Below are 16,029 nucleotides of genomic sequence, written 5' to 3' on the forward strand. Positions count from 1 at the left end.
AACTCGCCCATGTAGTGAGTTGTGGCTGGTGGAGGGGTATTGATGGGTCCATGTGGGAACACCCCTCCACCAATCACATTCACCTATGTAGCGAGTTGTGGGCAATGTTGGGGGCAGTGTGTGGTGCCAGAACTTCTCTATGTTCTAGGTTGAATTTTTTTTCCCTAAATTGTTGTAACCCCTAAAATTTTATCTTAAATTTTAGCAATTAGAGACATCAATTTATTGGTATTTCCCATCCACTACACTGTATTTTGATTTATTTCCCTTCTAAGAGAGTGGGATTGGACGTATAAATGATTTGCATTTGTAATATAAAAAAAAAAATTCAATTTATGATCTAATATAAAAATATCAAAAGGAAAATACTAAAAATAATATCAAAAGCAAAATGAATAATGGGCATTACTACTACCTTTTAAACTTTCATCTTCACTTTACTGTATTTTGATGTCTTTCCCTTCTAGGAGAGTGGAAGTTGGAGGTGTAAATGACATGCATTAGGCAGAATTTTTGTACCGATGAATAACATGTTTAGAATTTAAAAAAAAAAAACCAAATAAAATAAAATAAAATAAAATACTAAACTCGAAAAAAATTAATACTCAACCATAGTGTTTCCCATATATAGAGATGTTTGATGTTCAAATCCCACTCACTTAAAAAATGTATTAAAAATACCACAAAAAGAAGAAGGAAATGCAACCTAGATAACAAGGGCCACAAAAAATTCAGTTTGTTATCATTTTTTTCTTACAAACTGACTTAGTAATTTATGATATTGAGGCCACATTTTGACAGCATAATAAATAACTACTACTAATTATTATTATTATTATTATTATTATTATATGTTTAAAAGTTACACATTAGATTGTAAACACATCAATGATACTTCCAACTCCGACGTCATCCTTACCATCTCTTCCAGAGCCAAGACCTTTGTAACTTCTCTCCTCTCTTCTACAACTTTCTTCTTCTGCTTCAATTTTCAACTTCTTGTTTTTTGTTTTTGATTGCTGAGAAAATTAGAGCATGTTCAAAACTAATTGTTTGAAACTTCAAGTTTTAGTTTAATCTCTATTGATTTGCATTTTCACATTAATATTATTTAATTAGCTCCCCCAATCTTCCTTTAAATTCTTATCTGAGTTTGGGAGTTTGTGCTTTGTCTATTCATACTATTCAAATTTGGAGGAATTTCCCGTGCTTTTGGATGATCTACCTAAAAGTTCTGCTCCGATTTTTAATTTTGTATTATACACGCCATTTAGAAATATTAGATTTTTACCACTGCGCATTCTATGTGCGGTAGTTACTCCGTAAGTATAAGTGCTTGTAGGGTGTAGGGGACAAAGGCCGGAGTTTAATATATATATATATATATTAAATTTTTGTTTTACTAATTTTGAAATATTTTATGATTTATATCACTTTCAATTACCAAAATGGTGCACACTGCTTTTAAGTTCATAATTCTCTTCACCTCCTGCTCTTCAATTTAGTTAAAATGAAGTTAAATACTATCACTCATAGGTTAGCTGTGTTCTACAGATCCAAATTGTCTTTTAAGTTATATTACTTCCGTCTCACTTTATTTGTTCTCTATTTCATTTTAGGATGTCCAAAAATATTGTCCTGTTTCTAAAAATAAAAGTTATTACTTTACTAATGTTCTTATTATACCCCTATTTATTTAATAATTCAATTTTTTGATAAATTTATTTAAGGATAGTTTTGAAAATTTATACATTTTAAAAAGTAAACAAGACAATAAATGACGTTTTCTTAAAAAATTTGACTTTTCAAACAGGACAAATAAAGTGAGACGAAGGGAATAATAATCTTTTCACGTAGTTGTATGGGATGCGTGGAAGGAGTTTTGTTCTTTTGTCAATGTTTCAACATAATGCATCTGATGTTATTAAAATAAATAAAGCCTCTAAGGTTCCTACCAATATCCCAAATATATAAATCTCATATTCTTGGAAATTTTAGTAGAATTAAGTCAAACATAGAAATAATTACATTTTTTAAACACTCACATAAGTCTTTGTAAATAGAATAAGCCCCACATTTTGCTCAATCAATTCGTGAAACCTCCCACATTAGTCTATTTATAATTGGGTAAATTTATCCATTAAGTAAATTTATACTAGCTCTATTCATTTTACATTTATTTTTTTATTCTTTCTTTGCGTGTGCCAAAGATGAAGAGAGTAGATAATAATTGCAGTGTATAAAGAGAGAAACAACTAAAAATCAAGAAAATATGATATTTTAATAAAATAAAGTTAATGAAATAAAGTTTAGAATAAATAATCTAATGCAAGTGTTTTTCAAAAGTTGATATATAAAATAAAAAAAAAAGTAAGTTCTTACACTAAAATGCAAATCACATTCCAAAGAATTTAGATGTCATTAGCTGGGTAACGTCAATTCCCTAATCCAAATGCTACCTAAATTTGGGTACAAATAAATAAACAAACCAAACAAACAAACGTAACTCCAAATTCCAATCTAGTATTTTACCAACAAAAAAGAAAAAGAAAAAAGAATTTCGAATCTTGTAATGTTTACCATACTAAAACGAAAAAAACGATCCCTTATAGTATCACTAATTCCACCCCCGGGGCTAATCTTGTGCCTAATTCTTTCGCATTATTTATAGCTATTGCTGTTAAATTCTTCTGAGCACATTCAGAAAATATTAATCTAAGATTTAGCTTTTTCGTATGAATAATTATCTTCTCCAATGAGGTAGCTTTATTGATTACATACAAGGCAAGCTGCATTTCAGCAAAACAGCCAACAAAATCAATCAATTCAACCACCTTGAGGCATTGGTGTGTAGATTTATCCTGTGTATATGTATCCCCCTGCGCCTTCATTTTTTCACCATCTGGCTCAAACCGTCACAAGGAAGAAATAACGGTGTTATGCTAGTTAAAAGTCAGAGATACCATTCTTATTAACAATGTCATCAACAAAAGATTAAAAGGTGAGAATTATTGTGTAGCCACAAGTAATATCTTTATTATATTTCCATATTTGTTGAATATATGTACGTCATCACCCATGCAATGCCAACTGAGACCATTGTAGGTTCCATAAGGCTTGTAATCGGGTTTATTTGCAAATGAACATCAAAATATCATTACAACAGAAGGAAAACATAAGCATACTTGAGCTATTTATGTGAACAAGGGTAGCTTACCTAATCTATGAGCTAGAAACTACACCACATTCAACCAAACAAAAGTTACAAAAAACTAAAAACAAAACAACACTTCAAATAGGCTTATCATTTTTATCCTACACATTGAATGCTATCCATTTTGGACTGATCTTATTTGCAATGGTCACTGGGTCACTAAAAAAAATCTTGAGAGAGAAAGATCCACAACTTGCAAGTTCTTTGTGTGCTGTTAAGGTTTTCAAAAAACATTAAAACATGATACTTGCTTTCAAAAAAGGAATGAAAAAATCTCACACAATAAACCCGTTGAGTGAGAGCCTCAAAAATTCCACAACTTGAGTTAGATAGTTGTACTTCCACAAGGCATGGCTCACATTACATGATAAGGGTGGAGCACGCACACTCACACACACACCTAGCTATATATATAAATGGTTAGAACGAAGTTACATAGAATGTATCTCTTTATCAATGTTATGCATGTCATGTTAATAATCTTTTATCTATCATCTAATGTAATAATTGAGCTACAATGCTCTTGGTATGTTCTAAGCATAATTTTATAGTTAGTTAACTCTAATTACTTTGATATTGCAAGCATGGATGATTTAATCAAATATTATCTAACCATGGATTTGTCACTTCTTAGAAAACTGATGAATTTGTCAATAAACATATTCAATTTAAATGTTAGTGATATTACAATGTTAAACGTTACACTAGGTGTGACTTAAATCAAGCCAATAACCTCTATAGACAGCCAAAAACACATAATAAAAATGACATGGTAAGGGTTGTACAAGTGAACAACAAAAGGAGTTTTATAAAAATAATTTCATAATGTTTTTTTTTTTCAAAACAATTGAGACAACAATTAAACATCACGTGTGAGTTATCTACAGTTGATACTTGATAGCAAAGCAAATCTTTGGTGACACAATACATATGCATACTTTTTTTTTTTTTTTCTTTGAAGAATACATATGCATACTAAGTTAATAGAATATACGAATTAACTGAAAATGTAGATAATAAAATTTCTGCACAATATATCCCACAACTCTAAATTTATAAGATCTACCTTGAGCCCAAATGTATGCAACATAGGGGATGCCTTTAGAAAGGAAGTGCAATTAAAGAGGCCATTCGTGAAATGGTATATACCCAATTTCAGTTGCCTAAGATTTCTGAACTCTGGAATTCTTGTGAACCGTTTTCTCTGAACAATTGAACCAAGATGTAAGAGCACATTCATAAACAAACATTGATGTATGGGAAAGAAAAATAGAATGCAGTTAAGATTTAAGAATCATCAAATTTATGACTTACCAAAATGTTGCTTATATCAAGTGTCTCCAGCTGAGAGAGAGATCGTGAAATTGAGCAATCATTATTATCAAATAAATATTGAGCATAGCCACCCAACACACTCAGAGAAACAAAATTGGGAACATCACCTAGAACTGCCTTCAATATTCTCATATTCACTAAATATTTGAAAGAAACAAGATTTATAGCATGAATCTCAATCTGTTGGAAATAGTTGCAGTATAATATCTCTAAATGCTTTAGCTTGGGCAAAGGGGCAGAAGTCTTTAAATTCTTCAGAGACCACGTGTCTTGCACATGTAAGCTTTCAATGAATGGGCAATTAGATAAAACATACTCGAGAACTTCCCCAGTCACATCCACAGAAGCCAAAGAGAGGTCTGTTAAGGATTCAAGACTGTAACTCTGCAGAAGCTGAGTAGTAAGAGTGTATTTAGTACCCCCAAGAGTATCCAAATGCAATGAAAGCTTTTTAACCTTTTTCCTCAGTGAAAGGCTTATCCAATTGTCAATAACTGACGTGTATGTCGCGTTCAAGTTAAACACAACTTCAAACTGATCTACAATATCATCTGGATTCAATATCAATAATGCCCTATTCACCCGGCTAATAAACTCAGATATTTCAGAAGACACTGTCATTATATAGCGATCTTTAGAAATCTCTCCCCAGTAATATTTCTTCCGCAAAGTTTCCAAAATTGAATTATTAAAAACCAAGTTACGAAACAAATATCTCCACCTTTTAGAGAGAACAATTGTTCTCTGCCTTTCTTTCAAATTCGATAGTGATGACAGAATGCAGACAATAATTTCATCTGGCAGTTCACTTAACCGATCTTGGGGTAAATTGGTTCTCTGGTAAACAATGCATATTAGCAAAGAATACAGCATCTTTTTGTAACTTTTAATCAAATTAAAAATAAAATAAAAAACTTTTGAGAATGAAATTTATTACCTTTTGAAGTTTTATTTTAGAGTTAGGATGAACTATCTTTAGCGGCTTAGTCCGATCCTTCTCCATCCTGTATGACTCAAATAAATATAATAAAAACTGTAGTCTGTAGCACAAAGAAAAGATCAAAACTTAAGTCGATATTGGCTGAGAATAGAGAAAAGAAAAAGGCAGGATTTTTAAGAATTACGAAAGTTATGAGAAGAACAAACTATATGTACCCTGAACTTGCGTATAGCATTGGCATTACTACTACCTTTTAAACTTTCTTCTTCACTTTACTGTATTTTGATGTCTTTCCCTTCTAGGAGGGTGGAAGTTGGAGGTGTAAATGACATGCATTAGGCAGAATTTTTGTACCGATGAATAGCACATTGTGTGTTTAGAAGGAAAGCAAAAAAAAAAAAAAAAAAAAAAAGTAATACTAAACTCGAAAAAAATTAATACTAAACTGCAGTGTTTCCCATAGAGATGTTTGATGTTCAAATCCCACTCACTTAAAAAAATGTATTAAAAATACCACAAAAAGAAGAAGGAAATACTACCTAGATAACAAGGGCCGCAAAAAATACAGTTTGTTATCATTTTTTTCTTACAAACTGACTTGTAATTTATGATATTGATGCCGCATTTTGACAGCATAATAAATAACTACTAATTTTTATTATTTTTTAGGCAAAAATGCAAAACTGACCCTCTAACTTTCACATTTTTTCATTTCAGTCTTCTAACTTTCAGTTTTGTCAATTCAGTCCTCTAACTTTCAATTTTGTCAATTCAAGGCTCCGTTACTGCTTCTGTTACTGTTGCTGTTAAACCCACTAAACGACGCTGTTTTGCTGCTTTTTTTTTTTTTTTTTTTTTTTTATTTTCAAAATTCAGAATTAAAAGAAAAATCTGGAAAAAAAGAAAAAAGAAAAAATTCGTCGTTCCCCTTCCCAAATTCATTTCAGTCTCTTTGAAGCTCTCTCCTCCTCCCCAGTTCAACTTTTTTCTTATCAAAACCCAATATTGAATTCCTTGCAAATTTGGCCGATTTCCTCCATCGGTTGAATCACTCTGATCTCGTTATTAACCGCCATAACCGAAACGAGCCCCGTATCGGGCCGAATAGCGGATCGGAGCTGATCCAAGTCGATGATCCCGTCGGACTTCAACGGCAAGTGGGTGACTTCAAAGCCTTGCTGCTGGAGGGTGACGGCATGAGTCGAGGACGCACTTGTGCTCAGTCTGGGTGGTGATGACGTGGCACTTCTTGTCCTTGTAGAAGTGCAAGACTCCCTTGACAGAGATATTGTTGGACTCGGTGGCGCTGGAGGTGAAGACGATTTCTTTAGGGGAAGCGCCGATGAGAGAGGCGACTTGGGAGCGAGCGATTTCGACGACGTTTTCAGATTCCCAGCCGTAAAGGTGGGTCCGGGAGTTTTTACATTGATATTTGATTTGTGCTTGAACTATTGGGTTTGATAAGAAAAAAAGTTGAACTGGGAGGAGGAGAGAGCTTCAAAGAGACTGAAATGAATTTGGGAAGGGGAACGACGAATTTTTTCTTTTTCTTTTTTTCCAGATTTTTCTTTTAATTCTGAATTTTGAAAATTAAAAAAAAATTAAAAAAAAAAGCAGCAAAACAGCGTCGTTTAGTGGGTTTAACGGCAACAGTAACAGAAGCAGTAACGGAGCCTTGAATTGACAAAAATTGAAAGTTAGAGGACTGAATTGACAAAACTGAAAGTTAGAAGACTGAAATGAAAAAATGTAAAAGTTAGAGGGTCAGTTTTGCATTTTTGCCTTTTTTTTATTATTATTATTATTTTTTTTAATGTTTAAAAGTTACACATTAGTTTGTAAACACATCAATGATCCTTCCAACTCAGATGTCATCCTTACCATCTCTTCCAGAGCCAAGACCTTTGTAACTTCTCTCCTCTCTTCTACAACTTTCTTCTAACTTCTCTCCTCTCTTCTACAACTTTCTTCTTCTGCTTCAATTTTCAACTTCTTTTTTTTTTTTTTTTTTCGTTTTTGATTGCTGAAAAAATTAGAGCATGTTCAAAACTAATTGTTTGAAACTTCATGTTTTAGTTTAATCTCTATTGATTTGCATTTTCACATTAATATTATTTAATTAGCTCCTCCAATCTTCGTTTAAATTCTTATTTGAGTTTGGGAGCTTGTGCTTTGTCTGTTTATACAATTCAAATTTTGAGGAATTTCTTGTGCTTTTGGATGATCTACCTAAAAGTTCTGCTCCGATTTTTAATTTTGTATCATACACGCCATTTAAAAATATTAGATTTTTACCACCGTGCATCCTTGATGCAGTAGTCACTCTACAAGTATAAGTGCTTGTAGGGTGTGAGGGTAAGGATCAGGATTGAAGTCTCTAGAGGGCAGCTTCACACACATATATACTTAAATTAAGTTAGAGTAGAAATTCTATCTTGTATAAATATATATATATATATATATATTAGATTTTTGTTTTACTAATTTTGAAATATTTTATGATTTATATCACTTTCAATTACCAAAATGGTGCACATTGCTTTTAAGTTCATAATTCCCTTCACCTCTTGCTCTGTTCAATTTAGTTAAAATGAAGTTAAATACTATCACTCATAGGTTAGCCGTGTTCTACAGATCCAAATTGTCTTTTAAGTTATAATAATCCTTTCACGTAGTTGTATGGGATGCGTGGAAGGAGTTTTGTTCTTTTGTCAATGTTTCAACATTATGCATCTGATGTTATTAAAATAAAGAGAGATGCTACGTCTATAACAATTTTACAATATTTTTACAACAAATCACATGTGGTTAGTTGTTTTTGGTTCAAATTTGAAACTAACACTAAGATTACTTTTTTGCCCCAACAATAACAACTAGTAACAACCTGTCACTTAGGATTTGTTGTAAAAATGTTGTAGACATATCATTTCTCTAAAATAAATAAAGCCTCTAAGGTTCCTACCAATATCCCAAACATATAAATCTCATATTCTTGGAAATTTTAGTAGAATTAAGTCAAACATAGAAATAGTTACATTTTTAAAACACTCACATAAGTCTTTGTAAATAGAATAAGCCCTACATTTTGCTCAATCAATTCGTGAAACCTCCCACATTAGTCTATTTATAATTGGGTAAATTTATCCATCAAGTAAATTTATACTAGCACTATTTATTTTACATTTACTTTTTTATTCTTTCATTACGCGTGCCAAAGATGAAGAGAGTAGATAATAATTGCAGTGTGTAAAAAGAGAAACAACTAAAAAATCAAGAAAATTTGATATTTTAATAAAATAAAGTTGATGAAATAAAGTTTAGAATAGATAATCTAATGCAAGTGTTTTTGAAAAGTTGATGTGTAAAATAAAAAATAAAAAAAAAATAAAAAATTCTTATGCTAAAATGCAAATCACGTTCCATAGAATTTAGATGTCATTATCCGGGTAACATCAATTCCCTAAACCAAATACTAACTAAATTTGGGTACAAATAAATAAACAAACCATACAAACAAACGTAAGTACAAATTCCAATCTAGTATTTTACCCCCCCCAAAAAAAAAAAAATTGAATCTTGTAATGTTTACCATACTAAAACGAAAAAAAGGATCCCTTACAGTATCACCAATTCCACCCCCGGGGCTAATCTTGTGCCTAATTCTTTCGCATTATTTATAGCTGTTGCTGTTAAATTCTTCTGAGCACATTCAGAAAATATTCTTCTAAGACTTAGCTTTTTCGTATGAATAATTATCCTCTCCAATGAGGTAGCTTTATTGATTACATACAAGGCAAGCTGCATTTCAGCAAAACAGCCAACAAAATCAATCAACTCAACCACCTTGAGGCATTGGTGTGTATATGTATCCCATGTATCCTGTGTATATGTATCCCCCTGCGCCTTCTTTGTTTCCACATCTATCTCAAACTGTCACAAGGAAGAAATAACGGTGTTATGCTAGTTAAAAGTCAGAGATACCATTCTTATTAACAATGTCATCAACAAAAGATTAAAAGGTGAGAATTATTGTGTAGCCACAAGTAATATCTTTATTATATTTCCATATTTGTTGAATATATGTACATCATCACCCATGCAATGCCAACTGAGACCATTGTAGGTTCCATAAGGCTTGTAATCGGGTTTATTTGCGAATGAACATCAAAATATCATTACAACAGAAGGAAAACATAAGCATACTTGAGCTATTTATGTGAACAAGGGCAGCTTACCTAATCTATGAGCTAGAAACAATACCACATTCAACCAAACAAAAGTTACAAAACTAAAAACAAAACAACACTTCAAACAGGCTTATTTGCAATGGTCACTGGGTCACTAAAAAAAAATCTTAAGAGAGAAAGATCCACAACTTGCAAGTTCTTTGTGTGCTGTTAAGGTTTTCAAAAAACATTAAAACATGATACTTGCTTTCAAAAAAGGAATGAAAAAATCTCACACAATAAACCCGTTGAGTGAGAGCCTCAAAAATTCCACAACTTGAGTTAGATAGTTGTACTTCCACAAGACATGGCTCACAATACATGATAAGGGCGGAGCACACTCACTCACACACACACACACCTATATATATAAATGGTTGGAACGAAGTTACATAGAATGTATCTCTTTATCAATGTTATGCATGTCATGTTAATAATCTTTTATCTATTATATAATCCATAAACACACGTTCTACGTTTTTGTTTTGTTTTTTTTTTTGGATAGTTGGGGAAGGGGAGATTTAAACCTTAGACATCACCGTTGGAAATATCAAAAGGTACTAATTGAGCTACAATGCTCCTGGTATGTTCTAAGCATAATTTTATAGTTAGTTAACTCTAATTACTTTGATATTGCAACATGGATGATTTAATCAAATTTTATCTAACCATGGATTTGTCACTTTTTAGAAAAATGATGAATTTGTCAATAAACATATTCAATTTAAATGTTAGTGATAATACAATGTTAAATGTTACACTAGGTGTGACTTAAACCAAGCCAATAACCTCTATAGACAGCCAAAAACACATAATAAGAATGACATGGTAAGGGTTGTACTAGTGAACAACAAAAGGAGTTTTATAAAAATAATTTCATAATGATTTTTTATTATTATATATTTTTCAAAACAATTGAGACAACAATTAAACATCACGTGTGAGTTATCTACAGTTGATACTTGATAGCAAAGCAAATCTTTGGTGACATAATACATATGCATACTTTTTTTTTTTTTGGAGAAGAATACATATGCATACTAAGTTAATAGAATATACGACTTAACTGAAGATGTAGATAATAAAATTTCTGCACAATAAATCCCACAACTCTAAATTTATAAGAGTTACCTTGAGCCCAAATGTATGCAACATAGGGGATGCCTTTAGAAAGGAAGTGCAATTAAAGAAGCCATTCGTGAAATGGTATATACCCAATTTCAGTTGTCTAAGATTTCTTAACTCTGGAATTCTTTTGAACCGGATTCCCTGAACAATTGAACCAAGATATAAGAGCACATTCATAAACAAACATTGATGTATGGGAAAGAAAAATACAATGCAGTTAAGATTTAATAATCATCAAATTTATGGCTTACCGAAATGAAGCTTATATCAAGTGTCTCCAGCTGAGAGAGAGATCGTGAAATTGAGCAATCACTATCAAATAAATATCGAGCATAGCCACCCAACACACTCAGAGAAACAAAATTGGGAACATCACCTAGAACTGCCTTCAATATTGTCATTTTCACTAAATATTTGAAAGAAACAAGATTTATAGCATGAATCTCAATCTGTTGGAAATAGTTGCAGTATAATATCTCTAAATGCTTTAGCTTGGGCAAAGGGGCAGAAGTCTTTAAATTCTTCAGAGACCACGTGTATTGCACATGTAAGCTTTCAATGAATGGGCAATTAGATAAAACATACTCGAGAACTTCCCCAGTCACATCCACAGAAGCCAAAGAGAGGTCTGTTAAGGATTTAAGACTGTAACTCTGCAGAAGCTGAGTAGTAAGAGTATATTTAGTACCCCCAACAGCACCCAAATGCAATGAAAGCTTTTTAACTTTTTTCCTCAGTGAATGGCTTATCCAATTGTCAATAACTGACGTGTATGTCGCGTTCAAGCAAAACTCAACTTTAAACTGATCTATAATATCATCTGGATTCAATTTCAATAATGCCCTATTCACCCGGCTAATAAACTTAGATCTTTCAGAAGACACTGTCATTATATAGCGATCTTTAGTAATCTCTCCAAAGTCATATTTCTTCTGCAAAGTTACCAAAATGGAATTATTAAAAACCAAGTTACGAAACAAATATCTCCACCTTTTAGAGAGGACACTTGTTCTCTGCCTTTCTTTCAAATTCGATAGTGATGACAGAATGCAGACAAGAATTTCATCTGGCAGTTCACTTAACCGATCTTGGGGTAAATTGGTTCTCTGGTAAACAATGCATATTAGCAAAGAATACAGCATCTTTTTGTAACTTTTAATCAAATTAAAAATTAAAAAAAAAAAAAATTTTGAGAATGAAATTTATTACCTTTTGAAGTTTTATTTTAGAGTTAGGATGAACTATCTTTATCAGCTTAGTCCGATCCTTCCCCATCTTGTATGACTCAAATAAATATAATAAAAACTGTAGCACAAAGAAAAGATCAAAACTTAAGTCGATATTGGCTGAGAATAGAGAAAAGAAAAAGGCAGGATTTTTAAGAATTACGAAAGTTATGAGAAGAACAAACTATATGTACCCTGAACTTGCGTATAGCATTGGCGGTGGAAGAGTGCGAGAGAGACTATCGGCCCTAGTGTTTGCTAGGTAGGTATTTATTATTCCTGAACTTGCGTTGAGTATACGTGGTGGACTGGACACGTTATTTGAAGATGGGCTTTTATTATGTTTCTTTTCTTTTGGGCCATAATGGGATGAGCCATTTTAACTGTTATTCTCTCTCCCAGCTCAGTTGTAGTTTTCTCCTCCCCCAAAACACACACACAACATTTGACTTGTAGCGTGCACATCATCAAAGGATAGGATTTACAAACTAGAGCTTAGAACAAAAAACCGATAGTTGTTGTGGAAGCAATATGAAATAAAATTGGGTCATGTTAACCGGGGAATTTAAGGCAATTGTTATTAATAAACTATTTTAAGGAAGTTTTTATACAACTTTTATAAAAAATTAAAAAATTATAAAAATATTAGGGTACATTTGGTGGCTGTTTTTTCCCATTATTTTTTGTTTCCTAAAAAATTTTATATTTTTGAGACTAAAAAACTTGTTAGGTAATCCAAAATAGATAGAAACAAAAACAAAAATACTGTTTTCAGTTTCTAATTTTCAAAAGTCAATGAAAATACGCATTTAATTTTATGATCTATCTCATTTAATGAGTTAGTATTAGAGTTCAAATCTTAGTAATAACATATTTTAGTATCAACATATTTTAGAATTTTCCAATTTTTGCCTCAATTTTTTTTTTTAATTTCAACTAACCAAACATGTTTTTGATTTAAAAAAGAAAAGAATTTTTTTTTTCTTTATGTTCCCAAAAACAAGTTTTTGAAAATAAAAAAACAAAAACCGTTACCAAACATAACTTTAATTTTTTATTTTTTCATAAATATTTCCTAAAATGGTTTACTAATAAATGTCATTAGGGCACTTGTTTACATTTTCAAATCAAAATTTATATTTTTCATTCAAAGATGGTTATACCACGCAACCATGGATTTTTAATAAAACAAAATGGTGTACCTTTCTTAGCAACTCAAGAGCGTTGCCTCCAAATGTTTTCATGTTTCTCTCTCTTTTTCTTTTTGGGTTTTCAGATGACTACAATATAGTGGTTCTGATGGTCAACTATAGATGTGAAAATTAAAAATCTTATTTATTTAAAGACTTTTGTAAAACCCAAAGGAGAGAGAGGACATGGGATCATTAAGGATCCTACTCTTCAGTGGTAGGATCAATTAATATTTTTTTAAATGTTACTGAATTAACTTAAAACTCTTTTTCTTCTAAAAAAAAAAAAAATTAAAAAACATGAAACTCTTTCAAAAATTATTCCTTGATTTTGTCAACCATATCAAGAAAATATTTAAACTTCTACAGATTGCAATAATGTCCAACACACTACAATTGACTCCTGAAGATTAGAAAATTACATATGACGTTCTATTACTTACAATTTTATATATTTGTCTGTCCACCACACCATATTCCCGTAAGCCACTAGAATTGGATTAATATCATTATCATGTCTCTAACTTAGGGGCTGTTTGGTAAGAGTATTTAAATATAATTTTTTGTTTTGCAATCCATAAAATGGTGGGTCCCACACTTGAATTTATTATTTGGCTAATATTTTCTGAATACAATTTTCAAAAAATTGTATCCTATTTTCCTAATTTAAAATAAGATTTTGAAAACAGCTCAGGGGTGTTTTTAGGATACAAAAAATGTTTTTAATGACATAATTGTAAATAAATTGAAAACAATGGACCCACTTATTTGTCCAAACTCTTTTGTCTCTTAAATTTAGGAGTTTATCTTTATCACAAAAAAAAAAAAAAAAAAAAAAAACTCATATTTCAAATTTGAAACTTATCATTAAAAATAAAATAAAAAACATGATGAGTTATATTCCCTTATCATTAATCACAAAAAAGTAATCTACAAATTTTACATGTTACTTTTTGTAATATATATATATATATATATATATTTAAATCTCAAAAATAGAAATGGTCTCCCAAAAAATTATTTTTGTTTTTAGTATTTTGAAAATTGTTCTTAAACATGGGAGCCAAATCTGTAAAATATAAAAATTATTTTCTGAAAACTAGTTTTAAGTTCATTTTTGAAAATTGTTTTTATACTGTTTTGAAAACAAAAACATTTTCAAAAAAAAAAAAAAATTCTCATACCAATCAGGCTTAATGTAACCCTATTTCCAACTTATTTAAGCTATGTACAACTTTTTAATAAAACTTTGCTTAGGCAAATTATTATTTTTTCAAAGAGAAAAAAAGAAAAAAAGGAAAAAAAGGAGCTCATGTGTGTAGTCATCGCCCTACGTCTAAGCTACAGGTTGGGTAAACCCGAAGGCCACCAACGTACAACTAGACATACCACTATCCACGCCCACTTTTAGTTAGATTATTTATTAAGGCCAATAAGCTATATATATATATATATATTTAAAAAAAAAAAAAAAAAAACTCTCCCAAATGTGAAAAATCTTTTGGGCTGAATAGACCTAAAGAGGTGAGTCAAATTGGCTAGGTTGATTAGCATTTAGTGTAAAATTCACTGCTAAAAGAAAGACCACAAAATTCTGCAATTGGAATAATCTCTCTCCAAGTTCAGAAGTTGAATAAGTATACAGATTCAGAATCATAATCTCAAAAAAATGAACTATAGAAATAGAAGCTTCCCATACTTCATATCAAGATTCGATATATCTCTCTTAATATCCTCATATCAAATGTTAAGAAGTTTAAGTGACCTAATCAGACCCAAAAGTTGTGCAGAAGATAAGTCATGTTACCCTACAACTACAACCGTAGTGTTAAATGTGAGCAATATACATATCCACCTTTACAACATTAATCTTACCTCTATAATATCCTCAGGTAACAAGAAAATGGAGCACCCCAGCTCCTGTGCGACGTTGATTATATATGTCGCCTTCAACTTCATATCTTTCTTTTCAATCAATATAATAATTTCTTAATATTGAAGCATAGTATTTATTATTACTATACTTATGTTGAGTCACATTTGGTCCACTTTGATTCATTCCATCTACTTCAGTTTATTTGGTCTACTTTGGTGATGCTTTGGGAGGAGATGTTTGTGTAGAAAAAAGAGTCACTTCATTGACAATTATATAAATACTCACGTGATGCGTGATAATTGATGGTTATATTATAATTATGGAATAATGTATAATTTGTTCTAGGGACGGAGCCAGGATTTCTATCCCGGGGGGCAAAAACATTTTTTTTTTCTTGAAAATTCAAACTAGCATCCATTTAGTATAACAAATGGAAAGACACAAATAACTATTTTTTTAATAAATTACGAAACAATTATATATCAAAAAGGAATATAGCATATTTTTAAATCTCAAAAATCATCATACCTAAAATAATTATTTCAATCCAAGTATGACAACTGTTAACCATAAATTTATAATTTAGAATAGTTTGAGCAAAGTATCAAACACCACTTCCTTGTACATAAAAAATCTCATTAGAAACTTAAGTAATTGTGTCTGTGTGCATCAACCATTGAACAATGTGTAATGTGTCATAACTCGTGACTCACTTGGGTGTGGCATTTTTAATCTTACTATCTACTAATTGCTAAACATAACAGTAACCATTCCACTAAACAAAAAGACAAAACATCTCAACTGAATTAATTGTTCAGTGGCAACAGATGAACTCCCAAAACACATTATGCACCACTTTATAACTATTAAAAAAAACCAACTCATTTCAAAGTC

The 16,029-nt window shown here is 31.1% G+C and overlaps 2 protein-coding genes across 2 annotated transcripts; both read right to left on the reverse strand.

Annotated features, from left to right (window-relative positions):
- Nucleotides 1-869: 869 nt before the first annotated feature.
- On the reverse strand, nucleotides 870-5,552 carry LOC112010068 (uncharacterized). Its single transcript, XM_065767681.1, has 4 exons — nucleotides 5,487-5,552; nucleotides 4,529-5,386; nucleotides 4,281-4,418; nucleotides 870-1,019 (listed from the first exon to the last, which is right to left on the reverse strand). Exons 1-4 carry the CDS (start codon nucleotides 5,550-5,552, stop codon nucleotides 870-872), a joined length of 1,212 nt encoding a protein of 403 aa, XP_065623753.1.
- A 3,343-nt stretch (nucleotides 5,553-8,895) lies between these two features.
- LOC112010069 (putative F-box/LRR-repeat protein At5g54820) lies at nucleotides 8,896-12,327 on the reverse strand. The gene is made up of 5 exons (XM_024042410.2): nucleotides 12,264-12,327; nucleotides 12,053-12,148; nucleotides 11,095-11,949; nucleotides 10,847-10,984; nucleotides 8,896-9,419 (listed from the first exon to the last, which is right to left on the reverse strand). Exons 2-5 carry the CDS (start codon nucleotides 12,116-12,118, stop codon nucleotides 9,105-9,107), a joined length of 1,374 nt encoding a protein of 457 aa, XP_023898178.1. The 5' UTR covers nucleotides 12,119-12,148; nucleotides 12,264-12,327; the 3' UTR covers nucleotides 8,896-9,104.
- Between the last annotated feature and the right edge of the window lie 3,702 nt (nucleotides 12,328-16,029).

This window comes from Quercus suber, unplaced genomic scaffold (genome assembly GCF_002906115.3).
Source record: "Quercus suber isolate HL8 unplaced genomic scaffold, Cork oak 2.0 scaffold_834, whole genome shotgun sequence".
Classification (NCBI taxonomy): Eukaryota; Viridiplantae; Streptophyta; class Magnoliopsida; order Fagales; family Fagaceae; genus Quercus; species Quercus suber.